The following is a 21,686-nucleotide window of genomic DNA, read 5'->3' on the forward strand; positions in this document are numbered from 1 at the left end:
GGATAGCCATTCCTTTCTCCAGGGGATCTTCCCTACCCAGGGATCAAACACGGGTCTCCCACTTTGCAGGCAGATTCTTTACCAGCTGAGCCACAATGGAAGCCCAGGAATACTGTAGTGGGTAGCCTACCCCTTTTCCAGCGAATTTTTCCCAACCCAGAAATCGAACTGGAGTCTCCTGCTTGCAAGTGGATTCTTTACCAACTGAGCTATCAGGAAGCCCATTATAGATATATATCCAGAAGGAAAGATTATTGGGGTTTTGTGGGGATTACAATTTTATGTTCTGTTCTCTAGGCTTCTCCAATAAAGAAGACTAAATAATAAAGATATTCACTAAAATATCTGATTCACTAAAATCTCTCTAGGCTTCTCCAATAAAGAAGACTAAATAATAAAACTAAAATATCTGATTCACTAAAATATCTCTAGGCTTCTCCAATAAAGAAGACTAAATAATAAAGATATTCACTAAAATATCTGATAAGTAACCATCATAACATCAATTTAAGATATTTTAGTGACCATTTTATTTCATATAGTACTTGTTATTTAAAGTAACTACTTACTCTTCCTAAGTCATTTCTGGTGTTCTAGTCATTGAGCTATAATACAGGCAGTTATCCATCCATTCTGCTTCATTTTATGTATTTTTCCTGTACTGAACAATCCATGAACATCCATTAAAACCATAGTACTGTAAAGTCCTTTTTTTTCAGGAAGTATGATTGGGCACCTCAGGGAGTTAAAGCATAATGTTAATGAATATGAGATTGTGAATTCAGTTTCCATGCTTGCCAGTTAACTTTTTGGATTCCATGGTGTGTTTTAAATCACCTTGTCCAAACCCATTATCTTTTCTGGAGAAACTTTTGTTTATGCAATAAATCACTTTATTAAAAACTTTCTCCCAGGTAAACACTTTTAGTTCCTATAAGTAAATGTAAGGTAACACCTTTAAAGAACCAAATTGGTGAATGCTCCGTTGGTAATTGTCACGTAAATAGCTTGCTGTTGCCAAAGATTTAAATAAACAGTCAATAATAAATTAACATATAGGTGAATTTCAATTGTCCAGTTATTCAACCAATTGCATTGGTAAAGAAAATCGAAATGGTAAGAACTTGACCTTTACTATAATCCAGATACAATGTTTCTTTCTCTTGTAGTGGTTTATTTAGAGTACAGTTTCCAAATTCATCCCTCAGCTGTCTTTCCGCACCATTTTTAAACTTAGAATGAACCTTGTGCACTGGGGACTAAGAGAGAACTCCTTGGGCATTGAGAACACATCCTTGAGCAATAAAATTAATTGGCAGCAAATGTTTTTGCATGCATTGTCAGAGTATATGATTCCTATGGCTCTTCTAACCCTTAGGTTCTAAGAATTTAGAATTCTTATGCAGGTACTGTTTGGTTTCCATTTGGACTATTCAAGGCTAGGCATGATTGTGCCGGTGCGCGTGCAGTTAGAAACCTGCCTTAGATTCTTTTCTTGCTACCTACTGTTTCAAGTAAAGCATCCCAAACTTAGAAGCATAGAACAGCAGAACAACAATCTTTTACGATTGTTAACTCTCATGGTTCAGAGGGTTGACTAGGCTAACTAGGGTGGTTCATACTTAGGGTCTCATGTTTGCCATCAATTGTGGCTGAGGCTAGAGTCAACTTTGAAAACTTCCTCACTTGGGTGTCAGAGTGTTGACTGGGACTTCAGCAGGAACACTTATATGAAGTTTTTCCATATAGATTCCACACATTGTGGTAGCTAGGTTCCAAGGTTCAGTGTTCCAAAACTCACAGGCCAGATGGAAGCTATATCTTTTTATGACCTAGCCTTGGAAGTCATGCAGCATAACTTTCACTACATCCTATCTGTTAGAGTCAATAAGATAAGTGAGGGGAATTAGACTCCACCTTTTGATAGAAGGCAAAGATTTTGCAGACATATTTTAAAGTAGCACATATTCTTCATTTGGACTTTGTTCCTCCAGGTTGTAGGCCTTGTCATTTTTCTAAAGTGACTTTGGCTATGAAAAGAGACCATGTCCCTTCTTTCAAGCATACTAGTGAGTACCACGTGGATTGTTTTGAAATTTGTTCGTCCTGTGGAAGTATGAGGTACTTCTTCACTGAAAGTGAAATGCTGGGCTGCAGATTTGAGTCAGTAGCATGTGCGTGCTAAGTTGCTTCAGTCTTGTCCGACTCTGTGACTCTTTGGGCTGTAGCCCTCCAGGCTTCTCTGTCCATGGATTTCTTTAGGCAAAAAATGCTGGAGTGGGTTGTCTGCATGGCAGACCCAGGGATCAAACCCACATCTCTTACATCTCCTCCATTGGCAGGTGAGGTCTTCATCACTAGGGTCACCTGGGAAGCAATACCAGATTATTGGCTTAGTTGTTCTTGAGAACCAGGGTAAAATGGTTTGCATATATTGTAGTAGGGAAGAGAGTTTTCACCAAAGAAAAAGTAACGATGCATTTGAAAGTCACTTACATTCAATCTCTCAGAACTTAGTTTCCTCACTTTTAAAGTAGAGGGTATTAACAAAAGAAATGCAAGACTTGTACATCAAAAACTATAAAATATTTTTGAAAAAAATTAAAGAAGACATCCAAAAATGGAAAGATATCCTGTGTTCAGTGTGTGTTCAGTCACCTCTGACTCTTTGCCACCCCATGGACTATAGCGCTATACCACCAGGCTCCTCTGTCCATGGAATTTTCCAGGCAAGAATATTGAAGTGGGTTGCCATTTCCTACTCCAGGGTGATTCAGTGTAATCCATATCAAACCTTTTTTTTTTTGTAGAAATTGGTAAACTAATCCTAAAATTTGCATGGAAATGCAAGGAACTCAGAATAGCCAAAACAACCCTTCATAAAGAACAAAGTTGGAAGATCCACACTTTGCAACTTCAAAATTTACTACAGTAATGACCTTACTGTAGTTACAGCAATCTGCTACAATAATTAAATAGTGTTGTACAAGTATAACAAGAGACAGGTATTAGTGCAGTAAAATTGATGATCTAGAAAGAAACCCATACATGTATGGTGAGTTGATTTTCACAAAGGTGCAAGGATAATTGATAGAGGAGAATATAGTCTTTAGCAAATGGTGCTGGGACAACTGGATACAAAAGAATGAATTTGGGTCCCTACTTCATGTAGTATATAGTAACAAAATTAACTGGAAAAGGATCAATGACCTAATAGTAAGAACTAAAATTATAAAATTCTTAGAAGAAAACATAGTTGACCTTATCTGGGATGAATGAATGTCCAGTAGTTCAGCTGGTAGGTAGTTACATGTTTAGATTTTAAAGAAACTGCAAGACTGTTTTTGAGAGTCCCATATTGCTTTACATTCCTACTAGCAATGTATGATGTCATTTCTCTGAATCTTTGCCAGCATTTGGTGTTATCGCTATTTTTTACTTTATTTACTCTGATTTGTTTGTAATGATAGCTTATTGTGGTTTTACTTTGCATATCCTAATGGATAATGATATTGGATGTTTTCATGTGATTATATATCATCTGCATCTTCAGTGAAATGTCTCTTCATGTCTTTTGCTCTTTTTCTAATTGGACGGGTTTTTTTCATTGTTGATTTTTGAGAATTCTTTATACATAAATAATTCTTGATACTAGTCCTTTAATTCTGTGTTTTGCAAATATATTCTCCTAGTCTGTAGCTTGGGTGTGTTTGTTTTTTTTTTTTTTTTTTGGTTAGAGCAAGCTTTCAATTTTAATGAAACCCAGTTTATAAATTTTTTCTTTTATGGATTGTGCTTTTGGTGTAAATTCTGACAACTCTGTGTAACCTTGATTCTGATGATTTTCTCTGATGGTTTGTTTTATGAAAGTTACATAGTGTTGTGTCTTATATTTAAGTTCATGATCTATTTTGAGTTAATTTTGTATAAGGTATGATGTTGAAGGTTTTTTTTTTTTTAATACATGTCCAGTTGCTCTAGCATCATTTGTGTTTGTTGAAAGGACTGTCTTTCATCCATTGAAATGCCTTTGTGCTCTTGTTGAAAATAAAATGGACATAGTTATATAGGACTGTTTCTGGGTTCTATATGTCTGTTCCTCTGCTAATACCACCAATATGATCCTGTGAATTTCCTTCTTTAGGCTATTAATATGGTGGACTGTGTTGATTAATTTCTGATTATCGAACTGGCCTTTTGTCCCTAGACTAAACCTCACCTGGTCAGTCATGGGGATAATTCATTTCACATATTGCTAAGTTCTATTTGCTAATTTTTAAAAAGATTTTAATGTCTGTAGTCATGAGAGATATTGGCCTATAGATTTCTTTTTGTGCATTGTCTTTGTTTTGTTTTGGTATCAGGGTAATGCTAGCTTCAATTAAATTAACTCTGAAGTGCTTTTTCCCCACTCTGTTTTCTGGAAGAGATTGTGTAGAATTGGTGTCAATTTTTCTTTAAATGTTTGGTAGATTTCTTCAGTGCAATCATATAGGTATGGAGAGGTTTTTTTTTTGGACCATTTGAAAATTATGGATTCAACTTCTTAACAGTAATGGGACTATTCAAATTATTTCATATTGAATGAGTAGTGATAGTTTTGCTTTTCCAGGAACTGATTCATTCCTTTTAATCTGTGTATGTTGAATTGTTCAGAGTATTTGTTCATTATCCTTTTGATATCTATAGTGTCTGTAGTGTTGTCTCCTGTTCTATGCCTAATATTGGTCATTTGTGTCTTATTTCTTTGTCAGGCTTCTGTCAATTTTCTTTAATCCTTTAAAGATTAGTTGTTTGTTCCACTGATTTTTTTCTTTCTTTTTTTTTTTTTTTACCCTGTGGATGTGGGTGTGTCGATTGTCATTGTTTTCTGTTATCTGTGTTATTTCCTTCTGTTTGCTTCAGGTTTATTTTGCTCTTTTTCTAGCTTCAATTAAATTGGGATTAGATAATTGATTTGAGGCTTTTCTCTTTGCTTGTATATTCATTTAGTTCTATAAATTTCCCCTGTCAGTACTATTGTAGTTATACTACACAAATTTTGATGTTATGTTTTCATTTTCATTCTATCCATTGTATTTTTTATTTCACTTGAGATTCTTCTTTCATTCATGTGGATTATGTAGACAGGTATATATTGTTTTCTTTACAAGTGTTGGCAGATATTCCTGTTGTTCTATTATTGATTCCAGTTTGATGCCATTGTGATTAAAGAGTACAGTAGGATTTCAGTTCTTTTATAGTCTTGAGATTTTGTTTATGGCCAAGATAGGATCTCTTGATGTTGGTGTGAGCACTTGCAAAAAAAAAGTATACTCCTGTTATATAGAATTATATTAATTGATTTGTCCTGCTAAAACAAAGTACCATAGACTGGGTAGCTTAAACAATAGGAATTTATATATTCTGGAGTCTGAAGTATCCAAGATCAAGTTGCCAGACATCTCTGTTCTCTGGTGAGGACTTACTTCTGATGCCATGTCCTTTCATGCCAGAGAGGGAGACAAAGCAAGCTCTCTGGCCTCTCTTCTTAAAGAGATACTAATCCTGGGACTTCCCTGGGGGTCCAGTGATTAAGAATCCATGCTTTCACTGCAGGGGGCACAATTCCATCCTTGGTCTGGGAACTAAAATCCCACATGCTGTGTGACTCAGGCATACTAATTCCATCATTCATAGGGGCTCCATATTCATGACCTAATCTAAGCCTAATTACCTTCCAAAGGCCCCATCTCTAAAATACTACCTCTCTGGGTTGGGACTTAAAAATATGCTTTCCTTTGAGATTAATGGTTACATGATACTTCTTTTTTAAATCCTTTTACTTTCATCCTATCTATATTATTATATTCAAAAAGAGCTTCTTGTATACAGTTGGGTCATGTTTTTAGATCAACTCTGCCGATCTTTCTTTTAATTGCCATGTTTAGACTTTTACATTGAATGTAATTATTGATATGTTTTGGTTTACATTTGCCATTTTATCTTTGTATTTATTCTTTTTTTCATTTCTCTTTTTCTTTTTCCTACCTTCCTGTTGGTTCTAAAACATTTTTTAGAATTCCATTTTGATTATCTATAGTGGTTTTGAATGATCTTTTTTTAATGACTTTTCAGTGGTTGCTCTGGGTATTACTATATATACATATGAACTCAGTATATTAATGCCATCATTTTATCAGGTAGAGGGATTATAGAAACTTTACCTTCATATGTGTCTTGTTACCCTCCCCCATTTGTAATCTAATTATATTAAATATTTCCTCCATACACATTTAGAACCACAGTGTTAGAACTTTTGCTGTAACTATCAAACATAATTTATAAAACTCAACAGGAGAAAAGTCTATTGTGTTTACTAGTAGTTTTGTTTACCACTTTCTAATTATCTAGCATTTTCTTTCTGTTTTGAGAACTTACTTCCGTCATATTTTTAGGGTAAATCTGCTTATGACAGACCTCTTACTTTTCCTTCATCTGGGAATGCCTTGCTTAAATAAATAAATATATAGAATATATTTACTGGTATAAGATTTCTGGGTTGGCAGTTCCTTCTTTTAATGCTTAAAAACTCTTATGTCACATCCTTTTAGCTTTGTTTTTTTTTTTTTTTTAATAAGCAGTTCACTGTTATTTAATTGCTTTTCCCCTGTAGACATGTTTCCTTTGGATACTGTCAAGATTTTTCTTTTTCTTTAGTTTTCAGAAGTTATGATGTGTCCTGAATGGGTATTTTCATTTTATTTTGTTTGAGTTTTACCTAGCTTTTTGTCTTTTGCTAACTGGGAAATTTTCTGCCATTGTTTCAGATGCTTTTTTTTTCCTTCAAGCTTCATCCTTTTTTTTTTCCTTGTTCAGGAAGTCTAGTGACATGAATGTTAAATCTTTGTTGAAGTCCCACAAGTCTCTGAGATTCTCTTCATTTGTTTTGTTAAGTCTTTTCTCTTTTTTGTTCAGACTAGATAATTTCTATTTTTTTATCTTTCAGGTTAGTTGTTCTTTCTTCTGTCTCCTTCATCTTATTCACTGAGCTTTTTGTTTTGATTATTGTATTTTTCATTTCTAAAGACTTTGCTGAGATTTCCTATTTCATAGCTGAGCCTTTTTCTTTTCATTTGTTTCACTCATACTCATAATTGCTCACTGAAGCCTTTTCATCACGACTGCTTTAAAGTCTTTGCTAGTTTTCACATCTCTCTTGTCTCAGTATAAGTATGTATTGATATAGATAGATAGCTTTTATTCATTTAGTTCTGGTTCTAGATATGATGAGTGATTTTTTTTTAATTAGTCCCATCACTTCATGGCAAATAGATGGGGAAACAGTGAAAACAGTAGCTGACATTTTTTGGGGGGGGCTCCAAAATCACTCCAGATGGTGAGTGCAGCCATGAAATTAAAAGACGCTTACTCCTTGGAAGGAAAGTTATGACCAACCTAGACAGCATATTAAAAAGCAGAGACATTAGTTTGTCAACAAAGGTCCATCTAGTCAAGGCTATGATTTTTCCAGTGGTCATGTATGGATGTGAGAGTTGGACCATGAAGAGAGCTGAGCATCAAAGAATTGATGCTTTTGAACTGTGGTATTGGAGAAGACTCTTGAGAGTCCCTTGGACTGCAAAGAGATCCAACCAGTGCATCTTAAAGGAGATCAGTCCTGGATGTTCACTGAAAGAACTGATGTTGCAGCTGAAACTTTGGCCACCTGATGTGAAGAGCTGACTCATTGGAAAAGACCCTGATGCTGGGAAAGAGAGGGCAGGAGGAGAAGGGGATGACAGAGGATGAGATGGTTGGATGGCATCACTGACTCAATGGGCATGAGTTTGGATAATCTATGGGAGTTGGTGATGGATAGGGAGGCCTGGCATGCTGTGGTTCATGGGGTTGCAAAGAGTCGGACACGACTGAGTCACTGAACTGAATTCAACTGAACTGATGAACATTTAAGATATTAAAAGACAGTGGGTTTTATTTTTAATTTTAGTTGTATTTTTTTGACACCACCCTGGCAGGGGAAGAGTCTAAACACATCACCCCATTACTGCCAGTTTTTTGTGTATTGTTGACACCCAATATAGAGACTCCACATTACTGCTGGATCTGGGTTGTCATGTCTAGCTCTCCAGTAGGCTTCAATTAATATCTCCCTGTCTGGGAAGGATAGAAGTATTATTACCTCAGTACTAATTTCCAGGCGACCTTCACTTACATGACAAGGAAAAGGGTGTGGCCTCTCTATAATTGGGCATTCATTTGAGTTTTAATTGTCCACTGGACTTCCTCTAGTGACATCCTCAGAGGAAGGGGAGATTCACCTATTTACTGGTGGGTAGGAATGAAAGTCTAGGCTCTCCGTGTGATGTCCACTGACACTGAGGTGTGAGAATAGAGACTTTTTACTGTCCATCAGGAACGCAAGTCTTGATTTCTTCCTTGGGTTTTTCTGACACCACTACAACTGAGTTGGTTGGATGTTGGGTCCAGTTCCTCATTATAGTCTCAAGAACATAGAAATCTAAATTTCCCACCCAGTGTATACAAGAGTGGGTGGGGATAGAGTCACAGTCTTTTTGACTGGTTATGGTCTAAAAGTTTTCCATTTTGGTAGGTTACTCTTTTCCTGTTCCATTGACTTTTGCTGTTTGTTTGTTTGTTTTTTATGTATCTACCTGTATTTCCTAGTTGTTGGTTTATTCAGCTCTAAGTCTGGTATATATATGAGGCAAAAGAAAAAAAAATGCAAAAGGGAAACTCAGGAGACTCCTTGTACTGCTGTTCCTGGAATCCTGAGGTTCCTAGGCAGTCTGCCTTCTCACTATCCTTTTGAGCCTTTTTATATTTGTTTATGTTATGTCTAGTAGTAGTTGTAGTAGTAGGTGTTCAGTCATGTGTGACTGTTTGCAACCCCATGGACTGTAGCCCACCAGACTCCTCTGTCCATGGGATTCTCCAGGCAAGAATACTGGAGTGGGTTGCCATTCCCTTCTCCAGGGGATCTTCCCAACCCAGGGATTGAACCTGAGTCTCCTGCATTGTAGGCAGATTCTTTACTGTCTGAGCTACAGGCAAGTCTCTTATTTTATGTCTAGGGTTTTTAATTGTACTTAGAGGAAAAGGGAAAATTATGTCTACTTTGCCTTCCCTTTCATGTATTTTTAAATTTGTTTCAGTTCTTTGTTCCTTTTTATTGTCAAATAGTATCCTATTATACAGATAAACCACAGTTTGGTTTATCCATTTCCTGTTGATGAACATTTGGTTTGTTGACAGTTTGGGCTATTAAAGCTGTTGTGAACATTTCAGTACAGCTCTTTTTGTTAATATATGCTTTTATTTCTCTTGGAAAATACATAAGAGTAGAATTCCTGAGTTATATAATAAGTGTTTTAACATTTCAAGAAACTGCCAAATTGTTTTTTGAAAGGAATTTACCATTTTTCATTCCTACCATTCATACCTGCCATCAAACAGCAGAAACTTCAATTGGCTCCACATCTTTGTCTATACTTGGTATTGTTAGTATTTTTTAAATTATTCTTGTGAGTATGTGGTAATTTTAATTTTAATTTTCTGTTGACTAATTTTATTAAACAACTTTTCATGTACTGTTTACTTTCATATATCTGCATTTTGAAGTGTCTGTTAAAATCTCTTTCTCATTTTTAAAGTGGGTTGTTTGTATTCTTACTGAGTTGTTAAAGTTCTTTATATATTCTAGATTCTTTTGTGAGATATGGGTTTTTTCTTTTTTTACAAATTCTTTTTACAGAGTTCAACTTGCCTTTTAATTTTACTAATGGCATGTTTATTATGGCATGTAATAAATGGCATGCCATTTATTAATGGCATGTTTTGAAGATCAGATATTAATTCTGATGAAGTCTAATTTATCAAAATTTTTATGATTAGTTCTTCATTGTGTCTTAGAAATTTTTTCCACTTCAAAATTGTAAAGAGTTTTTTCCTAGGTTTTGTTCTAAAAGATTTCTAGTTTTAGCTTTTACATTTAAGTCTATGATCTATTTCAGATTACTTTTGTGTAGTATGAAGCAAAGATTGAGATTTTTTTCCCCATGTAGATACTTCACTATTCCAGTACCATTAAAGGCTATTCTTTCCGCATTGAGTTACCTGGCTGTTTGATCTTGTATATATGGGTCTATTTCTAGACTGTCTTATTGATTTACATGTCTGCCCTGATCTGTACTATATTGCACTGGTAATTGTTGCTTTATGCTAAATTGTGAAATCAAATTGTTCTTCAACATTTTTTCTGAAGGAATAACTAGCTTTATTTAAATCCAAGAAAAAGTATTCTGCCCTACACAGATTGTTCTTATCTTTTCAGAAATGTTTTCTTTTACCGGCATCATCATGGAGCTCTTCTACCTCTGAAGTAGTCCTTCAGATTTGCTCTCCTTTAAAGAAAACCTTTCTACTGTCCCAGGACATTTTCACATTTATTTTAGAATTAGCTAGTCAGTTTTTACAAAAAATGCCTGTTGATACTTGATTGTGATTGCATTGAATCAATACATCATTTTGAAGATAACTGATACTTTAATGAGCTTTAATTTTCCAATTCACGAATATGGGACATCTCTTTATTTGTTTAGGTCTTTTTAATTTTTTCAGAACTGCTTTTCAGTGTTCAGGTCTTGCACATATTTTGTTAAAGTTATGCTAAAATATTTTGAGTTATTTCATGTTATAGTGATACTTATTTTTAATGTTAAATTTCCAAGTGTCTATGGCTAGTGTGTAGAAATAAAATTCATTTTGATAGTGAATTTGTCTCCTGGGACCTTGTTGTTGCTTAGTCTCCAAGTCATGTCCGACTCTTCGCGACCCCAGGGACTGCAGCATGCAAGACTTTCTGTCCCTCACCATCTCTTGGAGTTTGCCTAAGTTCATGTCCGTTGAATCAGTGATGCCATCCAGCCATCTCATCCTCTGTTGCTGTTTTCTCCTTCTGCCTTCAACCTTTCCCAGCATCATGGTCTTTCCAATGAACTGACTATTCGCATCAGATGGACAAAGTACTAGAGCTTCAGTATCCATCTTTCTAATGAGTATTCAGTGTTGGTTTCATTTAAGACCAAATGGTTTGATCTCCTTGCTGTCCAGGGGGCTTTCAAGAGTCTTCTCCAGCAGCACAGTTCAGTTCTTTGGCAGTCAGCCTTCTTAATGGTGTAGCTCTCATATCCATACATGCCTACTGGAAAGACCATAGCCTTGACTGTATGGACCTTTTTGCTTCCAACACACTGTCTAGTTTTGTCATAACTTTCTTGTTAAAAAGTAATTATCTTCTAATTTCATAGCTGCAGTCATCATACACAGTGATTTTAGAGCCCAAGAAGAGGAAATCTGTAACTTCTTCTACCTTTCTCCCTTCTAATGCCATGAAGTGATGAGACTGGAGGCCATGAACTTAGTTTTTTTAATACCGAGTTTTAAGCTGGCTTTTTCACTCTCCTCCTTCACTCATCAAGAGTTTCTTTAGTTTCTCTTTGCTTTCTGCCATTAGAGTGGTATCATCCGCATAGTACATTTTTGTTGATTCTTAAGGACTCTGGAAAATTCTTCAAGAGAGGGAATACCAGACCACCTGACCTGCCTCCTGAGAAATCTGTATGCACATCAAGAAGCAACAGTTAGAACTGGACATGGAACAACAGACTGGTTCCAAATAGGAAAAGGAGTAAGTCAAGGTTGTATATTGTCACCCCGCTTATTTAACTTACATGCAGAGTAGATAATGAAAAATGCTAGGCTGGATGAAGCACAAGCTGGAATCAAGATTGCAGGGAGAAATATCAATAACCTCAGATATGCAGATGACACTACCCTTATGGCAGAAAGCGAAGAAGAACTAAAGAGCCTCTTGATTAAAGTGAAAAAGAAAAGTGAAAAAGTTGGCTTAAAACTCAACATTCAAAAAACTAAGATCATGGCATCCAGTCCCATCACTTCATGGCAAATAGATGGGGAAACAGTGAGAGACTTTATATTTTGGGACTCCCAAATCACTGCAGATTTTGACTGCAGCCATGAAATTAAAAGATGCTTGCTCCTTGGAAGAAAAGTTATGAACAACCTAGACAGCATATTACAAAGCAGAGTCTTTACTTTGCCAACAAAGGTCCATCTAGTCAAAGCTATGGTTTTTCCAGTAGTCTTGTATGGATGTGATTGTTGGACTATAAAGAAAGCTGAGCACTGGAGAATTGATGCTTTTGAATGTGGTGTTGGAGAAAACTCTTGAGAGTCCCTTGGACAGCAAGGAGATCCAACCAGTCCTTCCTAAAGGAAATCAGTCCTGAATATTCATTGGAAGGACTGATGTTGAAGTTGAAACTCCAATACTTTGGCCACCTGATGCGAAGAACTGACTCATTTGAAAAGACCCTGATGCTGGGAAAGTTTGAAGGTGGGAGGAGAAGGGAACGACAGAGGATGAAATGGTTGGATGGCATCACAGACTCAATGGACATGTGTTTGAATAACCTCCATGAGTTGGTGATGGACAGGGAAGCCTGGTGTGCTGCAGTCCATGGGGTTGCCAAGAGTCAGCCACAACTGAGTGATCGAACTGAGCTGAAGGATTTTCTGTGTCTGTGATTATATAACCTGTGAATAAAATCCTGTAGTCTGAGTCATGTACCTTTGTACTTTTAACTTATGTAATAAAAACAAAAAAATCTGTTCTTTGTCTTAGCTCATGTTTGAGTTTCTGGATTTCACTTTATTGCTATAAACTGCATTGCTTTATCAATTCCAAGGTATTTTAATACTTAAAATAGGCCCCTGAGAGTTAATGTGTCAAAATTTTCTTAGGTGTGTCAATTAGGTAGGACATTGAATTATAGTTTCTTTGTTTTCTTCACTGTACCATCCACCTGATCACTTATCTCCATAGATTAATTATCCTTTTTAGAAATTGAAGTATAGTTGGTGTACAATATTATGTAAGCATTAGGTATGCAACACAATTTTTAAATTCACAAATTTTAAAGGTTCTGTTTCATTTAAAGTTATAAAACATTGGCTGTATTCCTTCCCATTCATGTATTTTAAAACGTTTTCCAACTAGTTACTATTCTATAGTAAAATTAATGCTTACTTGAGAACATTTCATGTAAACAGCCCACAGAAGATGTAGATTGTGATAAGATGAATAGCTTAGGATAGTGGTTCTCAGATTTAAAGTGCATTCAAGCACCTGGAAGGCTTGTTAACACCCCATTCCCAGAAAGCAGTGGGAATTGGCAAGCTTCCAGGTAATACTGCTGCTCTGAGAACCACACTTTACTAATCACTGCTTTAGAGAAATGATGACAGATCATTAATTTTAAATGATTAATGGAATATGCAGTTGCTTTGAGGAAAAGACAAAAAATTGCAATAAGTAAACTAGATATTAGGTCTAAAATATTTAAAGGTTGGTATTTATATGGTGATAGTTTCATATTTGTAATGAAATTTGGGTCCTCCCATTTTTTAGCACTATTATATGAGATATCTGAGAGGCCAAAGAAGTATACATTTTATTACAAAGAGAAGAATATAGCAAAAAAATCAGAAGTATGATGATCCTTTGATCTGTGAGCATAAAATAATGGCATTTCATTGGACCTTACGCAAACAGTATTTGAATGGGTATATTAAACACTACTCTGTGGCAAGTGTATGATATGCAAAATCTTTTCTAGGGCTCAGAATTGACATGAGAAAAGCTCTATTCATTGATCTGAATGATGATGCCCAGCCTGGTATTACCATGCAAATATCATCATACTATACTGTCTTCTAAACTTAATCATTTTTTTCCCTTGAGTTAGTGAATATAAGTGATACTGGAATTAAGACTACTCCCATCAATAGTATGACCATTTGTCTAAATCTTGGTGAACTTAGAAATATTTTCCCCTGGAGATCACTAACATAAGGAAGAAAAATTAACATAGTGAAATGTCAGGCTGAAGACTATTAGACATTATTCTTGGGAAGTTGTTATAAGTGTTAATAAAAATACTTGCTTGTGAATATTCATCAGATAACAGTCATTTTTTTATAGACAAATACATCAGAGTTGTAAAATATTTCCTTTTCTCTTCTAGCTCTGTTGGCTTAGCAAAAGCAGCTCTAGAAGCAATTAATGGATTCAACCTCTTTGGCAACCAGGTAAAAAAACAGCAATAGCAACAACGAACTTTATTTTTTTGATTGCATGTTTACTTAACTTGGCCATTTATTAACCAAGTCATTCATCATGATCAGAGAATGTCTGGAATTTACATAGCAGCCCATGGTTGAACAACCTTTCCTTTGAATATGATTTGCTTCTTAAATTTTAGTTTTCTAAGAAAAAAAAAGATTGCTTAATTTAACAATAAAAGTCTTGATAAAGAATTTTCATTTTCCAAGTTCAGTAGCTTTTCTCTCTAGTCTTTTGTTCAACTTTCAAAATTTTTATATATTCCTTGCATTATGTACTAAATATTTTACTTGTCAGTTCCCTTGTTGGTTTCAATTTAATGTATATAGATGTATATTTCATGCAGAGGGGAAATTTGCTTCAGATGTGCAGACAAGGAATTGGAAATTGGGATCCTAGCTTAACCCTCAACGGACTGTATTCATTTGTCTAAATCTCATTTTCTTTGAGACAAAGGGAAACCCTGAGGATTGCCTTAAATTTTTAACTGATTTCTGCACCTAATCAAGTGACCATGGATTGAGTTGTCAATGGAAGGAATAATATGCAGTAATACTGGTTATTTCTCTGGATCAAGAAGTAGACTAATTTTCTTTAGCAATTTCTGTAAAGATACCCATACAGGAGAAATGCAAGGAGAAATACACCAAGACACAGACTAATCAAACTAACAAAGAGTAAACATGAAGAAAGAACATTAAAAGCAGCGAGGGAAAAGCAACAAGTGACATACAAGGGAAATCCCATACTGTTGACAGCTGATCTTTCAGCAGAAACTCTGCAGGCCAGAAGGGAATGATAGGATACATTTAAAGTACCAAAAGGAAAAAATCTACAACCAAGATTACTTTACCTGGCAAGGATCTCATTCAGAATTGATAGAGAAATCAAAAGCTTTACAGATAAGCAAAAATTAAGAGAATTTAGCACCACCAAACCAGCTTTCCAGCAAATGCTAAAGGGATTTCTATAGGCAGGAAACAAGGAAAGAACCTACAAAAACAAACCCAAAACAATTAAGAAAATGTCAATTGCTCAGTTGTTTCATTTGTATTCAACTCTTTGCAACCCTATGGACTGTAGGCCTCCAGACCCCTCTCTCCATGGGATTCTCCAGGCAAGAATACTGGAAGGGGTTGGCATGCTCTTCTCCAGAGTGTCTTTGCAATCCAGTGATTAAACCTGCATCTTTTACATCTCTAGCATTGGCAGGCAGGTTCTTTTCAACTAGTGTCACCTGGTAGGCCCCATATCAATAATTACTTTAAATGGATTAAATGCTCCACCCAAAAGACACAGACTGACTGAATGGATACAAAAACACCCATAAATATGTTATCTACAAGAAACCAACTTCAGACCTAGAGACACATACAGACTGAAAGAGAGAGGGTAAAAAAGATATTCCGTACAAATGGAAATCAAAAATAAGCCAGAGTAACAATTCTCATGGGCGTCTCTGGTGGGTCAAATGGTAAAAAATATGCCTGCAATGCGGGAGACCTGGGTTCAATCCCTGGATTGGGAAGATCCCTTGGAGGAGGGCATGGCATCCCACTTCAGTATTCTTGCCTGGAGAATTCCCATGGGCAGAGGTGCCTGGCGGAATACAGTCCATGGGGTTGCAAAGATTCAGACACAACTGAACAACTAAACACAGCACATCAATGCTCATATCAAACAAAACAGACCTTAAACTAAAGAATCTTAAAAGAGACAAAGAAAGACACTACATAAAGATCAAGGGATCAATCCAAGAAGAACACATAACAATTTTAAATGGATTAAAGACCTAAATGTAAGACCAGAAACTATTAAACTCTTAAAGGAAAACATAGGCAGAACACTCTGTAACATAAATCTCAGCAAGATCCTCTATGACCCACCTCCTACAGTTGTGGAAATGAAAATAAACCATGGGACCTAATTAAATTTAAAAGCTTTTGCATAGTAAAGGAAGCTTATAAACAAAGTGAAAAGACAATGCTCAGGAAGGGAGAAAATAATTGCAAATTAAACAACTGACAAAGCAGTTCCAAAATATAAAAGCAGCTCTTACAACTCAATACCAGAAAAACAAACCACCACATCAAAAATTGGGCAGACAGCCTAAACAGACGTTTCTCAACGAAGGCAAAGAGAAGACCAATAAACACATAAAAATATGCTCAACATCACTCATTATTAGAGAAATGCAAGTCAAAACTGCCGTGAGATATTACCTCACACCTCAGAATGGCCGTCATCAAAAAATCTACCAACAGTGAATACTGGAGAGGGTGTGGAGCAAAGGGAACCTCCTAGCACTGTTCATGGAAATGTAAATTGATACAGTAACTGTAGAGAACAATATGGAGAATCCTTAAATACTAGGGATAAAGCTACCATATGACACAACAATCCTGCTACTGGGCATATACCCTGAGAAAACCATATTGAAAATGACACATGTGCCCCAGTGTTCACTGCAACGATATTTACAATAGCCAGGACATGGAAGCAACCTAGATGTCAATTGACAGATAAATGGATGAAGAATCGTGGTACACAATGGAGTGTTAGCCATAGAAACGAGCACATTTGAGTCCATTCTAATGAGGTGGATGAACCTAGAACATATGATAGAAAGTGAAGTAAATCAAAATCAGAAAAACTAATACTGTTTATTAACACATACATATGGAATCTAGAAAGATGGTACTGATGAACTTATTTGCAGGGCAGCAGTGGAGATGCAGACATGGAGAACAGACTTGTGGACACAGAGGTGAAGGAGAGTGTGAGACAAATTGAGAGAGCAGCATGGAAATATACAAACTACCATATGTAAACTAGATCAGTAACCTCAGATGTGCAGATGATACCAGCCTAATGGCAGAAAGCAAAGGGGAACTAAAGAACCTCTTGATGAAGAGGAAAGGGGACAGTGAAAAATCTGACTTAAAACTCAACATTCACAAAACTAAAATTATGGCATCTGGTCCCATCACTTCCTGTCAAACAGTTGGGGAAACAATGGAACAGTAACAAACTATTTTGGGGGGCTCCAAAATCACTGCAGATGGTTACTGTAGCCATGAAATTAAAAGATGCTTGCTCCTTGGAAGAGAAGCTATGACCAACCTAGACAGTGTATTATAAAGCGGAGATATCACTTTGCTGACCTAAGTCCGTATAGTCAAAGCTGTGGTTTTTCCAGTAGTTATGTACGGATATGAGAGTTGGACCATAAATAAGGCTGAGCACTGAAGAATTGATGCTTTTGAACTGTGATGCTAGAGGAGACTCTTGAGAGTCCCTTGGACAGTATGGAGATCAAACCTGTCAATCCCAAAGGAAATTAACCCTGAATATTCATTGGAAGGACTGATGCTAGAGATGAAGCTCTTTAATACTTTGCCCACCTGATGTGAAGAGCGAACTTATTGAAAAAGATTCTGATGCTGGGAAAGATTGAAGGCAGGAGGAGAAGGTGATGACAGGATGAGATGATTGGATGGCATCACTGATTCATTGTCCTTGAGTCTGAGCAAACTCCTGGAGATAGTGAAGGACAGGGAAGGATAGTGACGTGCTGCAGTCCATGGAGTCGCAAAGAATCAGACACTACTGAGCTGCTGAACAACAATGTAAAATAGATAGCCAGTGGGAATTTGTTGTATGACTCAGGGAGCTCAAACTAGTGCTCTGTGACAACCTAGAGGTGTCTTATGTTGTGGGAGATGGAAGGGAGTTTCAAGAGGGAGAGGACATGGCATGCCTGTGGCTGATGTTAGTGAATGGCAGAAACCAACACAATATTGTAAAGCAATTATCCTTCAATTAGAAATAAATTTTTTAAAAAATGGGAGGGCAGAGGAAGTGTCCAACTAATATCATAATTAAGCTATTCAATGCTAATCAAATCAGTGAAGATACATTTTAGGAACTTAGACATGTAAAATGTGACATGGGTTTTGTTATGGCAATTATAATACTATGTACTTGCATTTAAGAAAGTTTCAAGTTGGAGTTAGACAGAAGTAGTTACTCGTTCTGGGTGCCCAAGACGTGACTCTAAATCACTCTCTTCCACATTCTTTTTTCTTGAGAGACCTCTGACTAGAGAAATGGAGGGATAAGAGCTCATAAAAATGTGGGGGTGTATGAGCCTATTGAAAATCATGAGAATTAATACTGTGCCTCTTCTGGAGATATTTGGTCCTCTGGCTTTGATCCCTTGGCTTATAACCACATTTCTTTCTCTCTTAAGAGTCAATATAGTCATGGAAATCCTACATGTATCCTTCAATTGTTTTCATTTCCTTTTACCCCCTGTCTTACTCTCAATATATTCCTTTAAATATCTGTGTGTGAATATAATATGTGTGTATAAATATTTAAAGAATATATGTTTATATATATATGTAGACAGATAAGGATGGATGAAAGAAGTTGAGTGAGGTGAGTAGGAATCTGGCATAAAGGAATGGAATTGTATTCAGGGTCAAGACACAGGATCACTGTGTGCTCCTAATCCTCCTGTGAGTTTGTGACTTTGGCTAGATAAGTCTTAGTTTCCTCATTGAAAAAGATAGCGATATTGACACTAACTCAGAAAGTAGTCTTGCAAATAAAAAGTAACTTAGCATCACTCAATTCAGTCGCTCAGTCGTGTCCAACTCTTTGTCACCCCGTGGACTGCAACACACCAGGCTTACCTGTCTATCACCAGCTCCCGGAGCTTACTCAAACTCATGTCCATCGAGTCAGTGATGCCATCCAACCACCTTATCCTCTGTGGTCCCCTTCTCCTTCTGCCTTCAATCTTTCCCAGCATAAGAGTCTTTTCTAATGAGTTGGCTCTTTGTATCAGGTGGCCAAAGTATTGGAATTTCAGCTTCAGCATCAGTCCTTCCAATGAATATTCAGCACTGATTTCCATTAGGATTGACTGGTTTGATATCCTTGCAGTCCAAGGGATGCTCAAGAGTCTTCAACAACACAGTTCAAAAGCATTAATTCTTTGGCGCTCACCCTTCTTTGTGTTCCAACTCTCAAATCCGTACATGATGACTGGGAAAACTATACTTTGACTATACATACCTGTGTTGACAAAGTAATGGCTCTGCTTTTTAATACGCTGTCTAGGTTGGTCATAGCTTTTCTTCCAAGGAGAAATCATCTTTTAATTTCACGGATGCAGTCACCATCTGCACTGATTTTGGAGCACAAGAAAATAAAGTCTGTCACTTTTCCATTGTTTCCCCATCTATTTACCATGAAGTGATGGGGCCAGATGCCATGATCTTAGTTTTTTGAATGTTGAGTTTTAAGCCAGCATTTTCACTCTTCTCTTTCAGTTTCATCAAGAGGCTCTTTAGTTCCTCTTTGCTTTCTGCCGTAAGAGTGGTGTCATCTTCATATCTGAGGTTATTGATATTTCTCACAACAATCTTGATACCAACTTGTGCTTCATCCAGCCCAGCATTACTCATGATGTATGTACTCTGCATGTAAGTTAAATAAACAGGGTAACAATATACAGCCTTGATGTATTCCTTTCTCAGTTTGAAATCAATATGTTGTTCCATCTCCTTTTCTAACTGTTCCTTCTTGACCTGCATACAGATTTTTTAGGAGTCAGGTCAGATGGTCTCATATTCCCATCTCTTGTAGAATTTTCCGCAGTCTGTTGTGATATACACAGTCAAAGGCTTTGGCATATTTAAAGAAGCAGAAGTAGATGTTTTTCTGGAATTTTCTTGCTTTTTCTATGATCCAGCAGATGTTGGCAATTTGATCCCTAGTTCCTCTGACTTTTCTAAATCCAGTTTGTATATCTGGAAGTTCTCAGTTCACGTACTGTGGAGGCCTGGCTTGGAGAATTTTGAGATTTTGAGCATTACTTTGCTAGTGTGTGAGATGAGTGCAGTTGTGCGGTAGTTTCAACTTTCTTTGGGATTGGAATGAAAACTGACCTTTTCCAGTCCTGTGGCCTCTGCTGAGTTTTCCAAATTTGCTGGCATATTGAGTGCAGGACTTTCACAGCATCATCCTTTAGGATTTGAAATAGCTCAGCTGGAATCTCATCACCTGCACTAGCTTTGTTCATAGTGATGCTTCCTAAAACCCTGTTGACTGCACTCCAGGATGTCTGGCTCTAGGTGAGTGATCACACCATCATGGTTATCTGGGTCATTAAGATCTTTTTTGTATAGTTCTGTGTATTCTTGCCAGGTCTTCTTAAAATCTTTTGCTTTTGTTAGGTCCATACCGTTTCTGTTCTTTATTGTCCCCATATTTGCAAGAAATGTTCCCTTGGTATCTGTAAGAGAGCGCTACTCTTTCCTATTCTGTTGTTTTCCTCTACTGCTTTGCATTGTTCATTCAGGAAGGCTTTCTTACCTCTCCTTGCTATTCTTTGGAACTCTGCATTCAGATGGGTATATCTTTCCTTTTCTCATTTGCCTTTCACTTTTCTTCTTTTCGCAACTATTTGTAAGTCCTCCTCAGACAAGCATTTTGCCTTTTTGTATTTCTTTTTCTTGGGGATGGTTTTGATCTCTGCCTCCTGTACAGTGTTAGGAACCTCCATCCATAGTTCTTCAGGTACTCTATTAGAGCTAATCCCTTGAAACTGTTTGTCACTTCCATTGTGTAATCATAAGGGATTTCATTTAGTTCATACCTGAATGATCTAGTGGTTTTCCCCCACTTTCTTCAATTTAAATCTGAATTTTGCGATAAGGAGTTTGTGATTTGACCACAGTTAGCACCCGGTCATATTTTTGCTGACTGTATAGAGCTTCTCCATATTCGACTACAAAGAATATAGTCAATCTGATTTTGCTATTGACCATGTAGTGATGTCCAGGTGTAGAGTCGTCCCTTGTGTTGTTGGAAGAGGTTGTTTGGTATGACCAGTGCATTTTCTTGGCCAAACTCTGTTAACCTTTGCCCTACTTCATTTTGTACTCCAAGGCCAAACTTTCTTGTTACTCCACTTATCTGTTGACCTCCTACTTTTGCATTTCAATCCCCTGTGATGAAAAGAACATATTTTTTGGTGTTAGTTCTAGAAGATCTTGTAGGTCATCATAGAACCATTCAACTTCAGCTTCTTAGGCATTGGTGGCTGGGGCATAGACTTGGATTACTGTGATACTGAATGGTTTGCCTTGGAAACAGATCATTCTGTCGTTTTTGAGATTGCACTCAAGTACTACAACTAGGTCCCTTTTGTTAACTATTAGGGCTACTCCTTTTTTTTGTAAGGGATTCATGCCCACAGTAGTTAGATAGAATGGTCATCTGAATTCAGTTTGCCCATTCCAATCCATTTAGTTCACATTGCATCCCTAGGACTTACTTATTTTATAAATGGAAACTTCTACCTTTTTACCACCCCATTTTCTTTTTAATTATTGATCTTGTGAAGGAGGTATCTACTTCATGAATTCTTGCCCTTTATGTTCTT

General features: G+C 36.6%; 1 protein-coding gene across 5 annotated transcripts in view; it reads left to right on the forward strand.

The window, feature by feature from the left end:
• PHKB (phosphorylase kinase regulatory subunit beta) overlaps window positions 1–21,686 on the forward strand; it is a 220,438-nt gene that overhangs the window by 80,767 nt on the left and 117,985 nt on the right. For all 5 annotated transcript variants that reach the window (XM_065925271.1, XM_065925268.1, XM_065925267.1 and 2 more), the window contains one exon: window positions 14,130–14,193. In XM_065925271.1, coding sequence (XP_065781343.1) covers window positions 14,130–14,193 — 64 coding nt within the window. The remainder of the gene's footprint in view (window positions 1–14,129; window positions 14,194–21,686) is intronic.

This window comes from Muntiacus reevesi, chromosome 2, assembly GCF_963930625.1.
Source record: "Muntiacus reevesi chromosome 2, mMunRee1.1, whole genome shotgun sequence".
Classification (NCBI taxonomy): domain Eukaryota; kingdom Metazoa; phylum Chordata; class Mammalia; order Artiodactyla; family Cervidae; genus Muntiacus; species Muntiacus reevesi.